Source organism: Portunus trituberculatus, chromosome 39, assembly GCF_017591435.1.
Source record: "Portunus trituberculatus isolate SZX2019 chromosome 39, ASM1759143v1, whole genome shotgun sequence".
Taxonomy (NCBI): Eukaryota; Metazoa; Arthropoda; class Malacostraca; order Decapoda; family Portunidae; genus Portunus; species Portunus trituberculatus.
Genome location: NC_059293.1, coordinates 3,260,443 through 3,269,423, shown reverse-complemented (window position 1 = coordinate 3,269,423; position 8,981 = coordinate 3,260,443). Strand labels below are relative to the sequence as shown.

Below are 8,981 nucleotides of genomic sequence, written 5' to 3'. Positions count from 1 at the left end.
ATGGACCACTTGTCTCAGCTAGATGATGAATTTCGCCGTTACTTTCCTGACTTGAGCCCTCAGCATGCAGGATTAGCAAAAAATCCTTTCTTATGTCAGGTTGATGATGTGTTAGAAGACGCACAAGAAGAGTTCATTGAGCTTCTCCATGATTCAACAGCCAAGAATGTGTTCCAGTCAAACTCCTTGTCTAGCTTCTGGTGTTCAATGATGGAATCATATCCAAAAATAAGTGATCTGGCAGTTCGAGTTCTTTTGCCTTTTGCTTCAACCTACCTGTGCGAAAGTGGGTTTTCTTCATTACTTGCAATAAAAACAAAATCAAGGAACAAGCTGTCTGTGGAAGATGACTTGAGGTGTGCACTGGCTGCCACTGAGCCAAGGATTCATGAGCTGGTTGCTCAAAACAACCACAAAAGTCCCATTGAGAAATATAAAGTGACATACTTTTTCGCAACCAATGAAAAGTTTCATTCACTGCTGTTTTTGTGATTTTTTGTTGTATTCATACAGTTTTTGTGATTCTTTTTATTCATACATGTGCTTGCAAGCTCAAAAAAGGGCAAATATTATAAAGATAGTTTTTGCACACAATACCTACAACTATAACAACATTAACATAACATTTTTCCTATGTGTTTTACTTAAATCAAAAAGTGCTGAACGGAATGTTTCCGATTTCATATAAATAGGCCTACATCTTAATCAGCATAACAATGGAAGGCATTTTACATTAATATATTCATTTCTTGCAGAAAAATCTTTTATTAATTTTCTTGGCTTAACCTATTTCGTTGTAGGGGGTCCACAGGTGAAACAATGACTGGAAAAGGGGGAACGGGACAAATAAGGTTGGGAACCGCTGCTGTGGGTGCTCAGAGTTTCCTGCCGACCGCGTAGCTTGAGTAGGGGCGGCGGTCCAGGGAGGCGCAGAGTAGCGAGGTGAGGGTGTGCAGTGCCTGAGCTTTGAACATAACACAAAGCCCCGCCACATCCCGCCTGTGCTGCAATGGCTGGAAGGTGTCTGGTGCGTGGCCCCGCGTGCAGACCCTCACCAACCTCTGGGCTCTGGTCTGAACCCTTTCTAGGCCGGTGAGGTACGAGGGGGGGCAGGAGGACCAGGTGAGGGGTGCGTACTCCATAACGGGACGCACCTGTGCCTTGTAGAGTGAGGACACCCCTTGGGCATCCAGCACGTCCCCCACGCGTCTGATGCAGCCCAGCTTGTAGGACGCGTCCCTGGTAACTGTCTTGACGTGGTTGGTGAAGGTGAGGCCGCCGTCAAATTCCACACCCAGGATGTTGATGGAGTCCTGGGGGTCAGCCTTCTGCCCTCAAGGAAGATGGCCGGTAGTGGGCGAGGCTGACCGTCTGCCTGCCGTGTCCTGGAGATGTGGAGGAGCTGGGTCTTCTCCGGGGCCAGTGTGACCTGCCAACGCCGCCCCCAGGAGACGATGGGGTCCAGAGCCCGGTTTATTTTGGTGATGGTGGCCTGGCTGTCGGTCCTGTCGCAGACGAATGTGAGTGTGCAGTCGTCTGCATAGGCGTATGCCTCAGGGATGAGCTGCAGGATGTCGTTGAAGTAGACATTCCACAGCAGGGGTCCGATGACGCTACCCCCCCCCTCTCTCTCTCTCTCTCTCTCTCTCTCTCTCTCTCTCTCTCTCTCTCTCTCTCTCTCTCTCTCTCTCTCTCTCTCTCTCTCTCTCTCTCTCTCTCTCTCTCTCTCTCTCTCTCTCTCTCTCTCTCTCTCTCTCTCTCTCTCTCTCTCTCTCTCTCTCTCTCTCTCTCTCTCTCTCTCTCTCTCTCTCTCTCTCTCTCTCTCTCTCTCTCTCTCTCTCTCTCTCTCTCTCTCTCTCTCTCTCTCTCTCTCTCTCTCTCTCTCTCTCTCTCTCTCTCTCTCTCTCTCTCTCTCTCTCTCTCTCTCTCTCTCTCTCTCTCTCTCTCTCTCTCTCTCTCTCTCTCTCTCTCTCTCTCTCTCTCTCTCTCTCTCTCTCTCTCTCTCTCTCTCTCTCTCTCTCTCTCTCTCTCTCTCTCTCTCTCTCTCTCTCTCTCTCTCTCTCTCTCTCTCTCTCTCTCTCTCTCTCTCTCTCTCTCTCTCTCTCTCTCTCTCTCTCTCTCTCTCTCTCTCTCTCTCTCTCTCTCTCTCTCTCTCTCTCTCTCTCTCTCTCTCTCTCTCTCTCTCTCTCTCTCTCTCTCTCTCTCTCTCTCTCTCTCTCTCTCTCTCTCTCTCTCTCTCTCTCTCTCTCTCTCTCTCTCTCTCTCTCTCTCTCTCTCTCTCTCTCTCTCTCTCTCTCTCTCTCTCTCAAAATCATCTTTATTATCACACCCTTAATGTTTCTCACTCAGTCTGGCTACATATTGGTGGAATTTGGTGACGGGGCATATGTGATTCCAGGGTTCAAATAACGGACAGACTTGCCAGTGTTTAGCGCCTTGGGATTTGTGCGACACGTGAGGGTGGCAGTGAGTGGGGCGAGCAAAGAATAGCCTGTTCATTCCAGTCAGTGAACCTGCTGACTAAGAGTATGCAGCGCCAGCAAGTTTGAACCTGTTTTTCCTGTGCCTGGCTACACTTAACATACCTTGGTGCTTGTCGACGCGGGTTAGCTCTGGTAACCTGTAACCCGGTGACCTGCTTTCTTAGGCCATGCACAATACTAACAGAAAGGTGATCTGATGTGGCTAACGGTTACCAATGCCACACCCTAAGTCCTTTGTCCTCTGTCAGGAGATGGTGTTGTTGCCGCCTGGATTCAAGGGAAAACCCACACGTGAAAACCGAAAATGGGTAATTCATTGATAATTATATCCAGTTCAGTTATAGGCGCGCTTGGCAAAACACTCTAACGCAGACCAGGAGAAAGACTGTTCCTCACACCTTGAAAGCCGTCCATTATGTAATCAGATTAAAGATCCGAATTTGGATCTGCCGATTGTAAAAGGAAGACAAGATGAATCAAATAAAGAGATGAAATTATGTCTGGGTGAGCTGTAGGTGCATTTTTTGTTGTTGTTGCTGTTGTTCACCTCATCACTGCTGTCACACTTCCTGTCAAGCAAATCAGTACGAGCAAAGCGGCGCATTGCACGTTTCTGCAGGAACATGCCAAGAACCTAAGCACAGCAGCTGGGTAACTCTTTTTTGGCTGAACTCTAAAGAAATTATTAGTTACACATTAGTTACGAAATATATACTGGAGTCCTTACAATGAGTGACCAGTGACCAGTCTATAAAGGAAAAACGGCACTGAAGATCGCGTTGCTAATAGTTAGATGATATAATATGACATCAGCATGAAGAGAGGAATTCTTCATTGGCTAAATTCTGAAGTAATAATAAATCATATACTTAAAGAATAAAGCAGAAAACAAAAAAAAAGAACAAAATTATTAAGATCCGATTATTACTTGTTAGATGAAACAAAAATAATAATAATAATCTACAGATTTGAGTCTTTAAAGCCAGATCACAATCACTACACCACACCGGTCTGTCCGTGGCTGAGGTGCTCCAGGCAGCTGACTTGTGCGTGTCCTTCAAGATGTTCTCTTCCTGCACTTATTCGTAGCTTTGCCTGCCGAGGTGATCACTGGTCAAGGCCCGCCAGACTGGAGGATGTAAGAATCATGTGCCACTACAGGCTTAGTGTCTAGACCTTAGACGACTGACACGTGCGTGGATACAGGCTCTTACATCCTTGTGTCTATGATTTATTCTTCTACGTAAGGTCACTTGTTGGTCACACAACCAGCCGTTCTCCTCCGAAAAGAGCGCAGGTCTCATACTGACCGTTCTTCCGGTAGGACAGCGCCCACACCACACATCACACACCAGGACAGCAAGGCCACATCCCTTCAAATTACATCCTGTGCCTACAATACAAAGTGGTTCGATACGGCGCCGACAAGTAACAATCACAACTCTTTCTGTTGCCTTCTCCACTGCAATTATTACAAACATCCTTAAGAATTGCATTAATCTCGTAAATATTCTTGCATCAAAACGGATTTAACTTCAAACATCATCCACTATATCTTCATGACGTATTACAACATCTGAACAAGGTGCTTTATTTTTCCGTAAATCTCATACGTAGTACGTACAATATTACCCCTTTTTCCTAGCTAACCGTATATAAGAATGACCTTTACTTGGTACATGAATGCAACAAGCAACCACATGACGTACCACCAAATATATTACCATACACATATAATTACCAGACTCCGTTCAACAAAATGACAACGTAACACCACCGAAATATAATGACAAATATTGATATCTCCACACAAGTGACTTCCCTCAAGTAATCTCTTTCTCTTGGTACCCATACATAGAACCACGTTAACTTCGTACACAATTACACACTAGTAAATATGTTATGTAACTTATTCGTCAGAGCAACACACATGCACATACGTAGGTAGCCGTATACAAATTCCCTTACTCATAGATGAAAACGCAAGTATATAACGACGTCATTATGAACCAAAGTACAACCACATAAACCATAATAAACTAATACCACATAATACCTAAACCTCCTATCATGCTTCTTCCTCCATTCTAATTTACCTCAAAAGACTGCATTGCAACTTATAAGCTCCACTTACTGGTTATATATGAAGTACAAAACGCCGCCGCCCTCAGCTATGCAGCCGAGGGTGGCCCGCTTAGAGCCGCGGTTGTCCTCTCTGCTTCCTCTGTCCTCTTTCTCTCTGCCCCAAACCTCTACAATTTCCCTTCAGGAACTTATGGGGACAGTGTGTCTTAACCCACACAACACGCCCCTCAGAATGTACCATTCACCAATCAAGTACAAACTTTAAATGAAACTCCACGTGTGGTATGAACAACATCCAACTACCACCGGATGTTTACATGACCTGGGCGATATATATATATATCTGCCCGGGCTGCCCTGGGTCAACTGACCTGGGTCATTAAATGTGTCCTGTTGTGACCTTCCTGCCCTTCCTAAACTCTTTTATGGCTGGATACGACTACACACCGCATACTGGCGAACTATCATACTTCTATATATCTTTATTTCTTGTATCTTCATATTTCTCATATTGCACTTATGATGTAGGCATCTGACATAAAGGTAAACAGATTTCCAGCAAGGCGGAAAGTTGGTTGTTTATTGATAGAGGATTGGATAAATTTGACTGGCAATGAGGAAGGACGAACGAACAGCTACAAAGAACGATGGGAAGGACTCCATCAAGATTATGAGCTTCCAAAGTGCCAAGGCTACAGAGGACATAGAGAACACCGCGAAGAGAAACTCTCCTCTGTGGTCTTATGCACATACACCTGATAACGCATTGGTGGCAGTGAACCACAGGTGTGACGGAAAGGATACCACTCGAGAACGCCACGTGCATAGAGATCAAGGAGAGAGAGAGAGAGAGAGAGAGAGAGAGAGAGAGAGAGAGAGAGAGAGAGAGAGAGAGAGAGAGAGAGAGAGAGAGAGAGAGAGAGAGAGAGAGAGAGAGAGAGAGAGAGAGAGAGAGAGAGAGAGAGAGAGAGAGAGAGAGAGAGAGAGAGAGAGAGAGAGAGAGAGAGAGAGAGAGAGAGAGAGAGAGAGAGAGAGAAGAGAGAGAGAGAGAGAGAGAGAGAGAGAGAGAGAGAGAGAGAGAGAGAGAGAGAGAGAGAGAGAGAGAGAGAGAGAGAGAGAGAGAGAGAGAGAGAGAGAGAGAGAGAGAGAGAGAGAGAGAGAGAGAGAGAGAGAGAGAGAGAGAGAGAGAGAGAGAGAGAGAGAGAGAGAGAGAGAGAGAGAGAGAGAGAGAGAGAGAGAGAGAGAGAGAGAGAGAGAGAGAGAGAGAGAGAGAGAGAGAGAGAGAGAGAGAGAGAGGCCTGACGATAAAGGGAAGGAATTTACATAATAATGATCGCAGGTGTTACTTGCCACATTAAGAACAGCTGCTGGAACGTATAGAGAAATTTCTGAGACACACACACACACACACACACACACACACACACACACACACACACACACACACACACACACACACACACACACACACACACACACACACACACACACACACACACACACACACACACACACACACACACACACACACACACACACACACGGCCCGGTAGCTCAGTGGTTAGAGCGCTGGCTTCACAAGCCAGAGGACCGGGGTTCGATTCCCCGGCCGGTTGGAGGTATTTGGGTGTGTCTCCTTTCACGTGTAGCCCCTGTTCACCTAGCAGTGAGTAGGTACAGGATGTAAATCGAGGAGTTGTGGCCTTGTTGTCCCGGTGTGTGGTGTGTGCCTGGTCTCAGGCCTATCCAAAGATCGGAAATAATGAGCTCTGAGCTCGTTCCGTAGGGTAACGTCTGGCTGTCTCGTCAGAGACTGCAGCAGATCAAACAGTGAATTACACACACACACACACACACACACACACACACACACACAGAGAGAGAGAGAGAGAGAGAGAGAGAGAAGGGAGGGGTTCAGTTTTGGGCGTGGCTCACAATGTCACAGTGATGGTCAGAAGTAACCTGCCGCGCTCACTTTCCTTCACTCTTCACTCTAATGACCGCTCTTCTGTCAACAATTGTCGTACAAAACACTCGGCAGATTTTCAGCAGATTAGAGAACTTAACAATGAGAGAAAAGGCAAAATAAAAGGAAGTACATTAAGTGCGTTAGATTTTTTACCAGTACTGTGGCTTGACTTACACCGCTTCACAATTCTACAGACACTGGAAGAGACTCACGCAGCGACGTATCTAACCACAGTCCAGAAAACCCCATATTTGATTCTTCTATTTAGTTTTCATGTTCTGCTAACCCAAGGACGGTGCCTCCTGACAGAAGACTATGGTTTTGGTGTAGTGGAACCGTTACTCCCAGTTAATATAATTCCTAACCTTGGACCGTGACCAGTGTTCGAACCCTGCAGCCCCAAAGTGCGCCGGGTCCCACTGTATAAGTACCACGTCGTCCCCAAACCCCACTTTTGAATCTCATCTTCCAAGCCCCGTCCTGGTTTCACGCAGCCTTAGTTAAATGGGTGTCGGTGAGCAGTGACTGGGAATCTAAACTTGGTAAAATTAAATCAATTACGTATTCCTTTTCTATTTCCATCCACAAAATTTACAAGACTTGTTCTAATACTAATATAAGACGATCCTATCAGTGAAAGTATTAAAGGCGACTGAGGAAAGAACCGACCACCGTCCTCTATGTGTGTGCCGAGGGGCGGGTGGGGCGATGTTGTCTCTACCTTACGCAATACTACCTAAACCTTGCTCTGGCTTCTTCTTTTTTATGTATCTAAGAGGGGAAAGCTGGGCAAGGGCGACATAAAGCGAAAAAAAAGGCCTACATAGTTGCCAGTCCTCTTGCAGGTCCGAAAGAGTTAGCCAAAAAAAAAAAGGGATAGATGTCTTGAAACCTCCCTGTTATATGAAGTCGAGTCATAGGAAATTAAGAAGTACAAAAGCAGTTATGGAATTTCAGAGTTTACCAGAGAGGTATGAATGATTGAGAGTACTGGTTAACTCTCCTGTTCCGTGTACATCATCGTTACGGTACATTATTGTGTATCTCATGTGCACCGAATAATGATTTTTGTTATGTAAGAAGGAAGAAACCGGCCAGAGGCAACAAAAACAATGAAACAAAAAGGCCCTCTAAGATACCAGTCTCCGAAGAGTGTCAAGAGAGTTAGCAAAAAAGAATGGGATAAATGTCCTTAAACTTAACATTACAGGTTCAGGCGTTTTTCTTGTAGTTATTATGATAAAACTTTCAGTATCGGGTCCAGGTTTAGAGGAAAGTGTCGTGACTGAGATGTTGCTTGGGTTTGGTGTTTAGAAGCTGCTGGAAACTTACAAACATCTCCACAGTTCATTTCATTTGTACTGTTTACATTTCATATAAATCACCATAAAAATTCTTACTTGCATTTACAAGTATCTTCAGTTTGTTCAGAGTTTAGTGTCACGTCCTATATATCTTTAACACTAACACACTAACACACATTTATCCCATTCTTTTAGCTAACTCTCGGCCCTGCTCGGAGACTGGCATCTAAGTGGGCCTTTTTGTTTAATCGTTTTTGTTGCCCCTGGCCAGATTTCCATTCTTACATAAATAAAAACTAACGCAAACAGGATGCAAGAACACAAACAACATCAGATTCATAAACACAAATAATAATCAATTGGAGCAATCAGTGTTTAGTTAGAAAACACACGTCATTACACTATTACATCAATTACTGTAAATATTCCTGCGCCCGTGTTAGTTCAGATTTCTTCTCAGTTGTTCCTCTAACTTGTTTATCTTTATCTTGTGTAAATTTGCCTGCAGGTGTTGGGATGGGCTTGTGTCCTTCTATTTCATGTCTTCTCCATTCACTCGTCTTACTTGTTTTACCTATTCCATTCACCTTTTCCATTCTTTCTTCTTATCCATTTTATCTTTCTTCTCCATCGTTCACTCTAACTTGCTATCCTGTGTGAGTTTCCCTTCTATTTAATTTGTCTCCTCCATTCTTTTTCCTTACTTAGTCTATCTTCTTTCTTTTTTCTTCTTCCTTGTTGTATCTTCTTTTCTCCTCTTCTTAGTCATGAAGCAAAAGGAAGTTGTGAAAGAAGAATAGATACACTTCTCGAGAGGAATGACAAGTGTGTAAATAGGTATGTTTGTTTTTTCTAAGTTTACTGGCTTCTTACACCACTCTTTATCATCTTATTCATTTATTTATTTATTTAAAGCTATAAAATGTCAAGGCGCGGCAAGAAGGTTAAGGTCAGTGTCAGTAAGGGTAAAGGAAAAAGTATGCGAGATTTAAAGATGTAGAAAGCTTCTTCAAGGACGAGAGATCTTGTTTCAGTGCTTTCTTCTACACTACACTTGTTGACGCCACGTGTTCACTATAAGCAGCTGCTGGTGTGAGTGAGGCACGTGTGTTTTTGATCGCACTCTGCTACCCAAACCGC

The 8,981-nt window shown here is 44.5% G+C and overlaps 1 protein-coding gene across 1 annotated transcript; it reads left to right on the top strand.

Annotated features, from left to right (window-relative positions):
* LOC123515563 (protein ZBED8-like) lies at window positions 1-492 on the top strand. The gene has a single exon (XM_045274299.1). It carries the CDS (start codon window positions 1-3, stop codon window positions 490-492), a length of 492 nt encoding a protein of 163 aa, XP_045130234.1.
* The last annotated feature ends 8,489 nt before the right edge of the window (window positions 493-8,981 follow it).

Bases quoted from the DNA above. Each gene is read 5' to 3' on its own strand.
- LOC123515563 (XM_045274299.1), top strand. From the start codon at position 1: ATGGACCACTTGTCTCAGCTAGATGATGAATTTCGCCGTTACTTTCCT.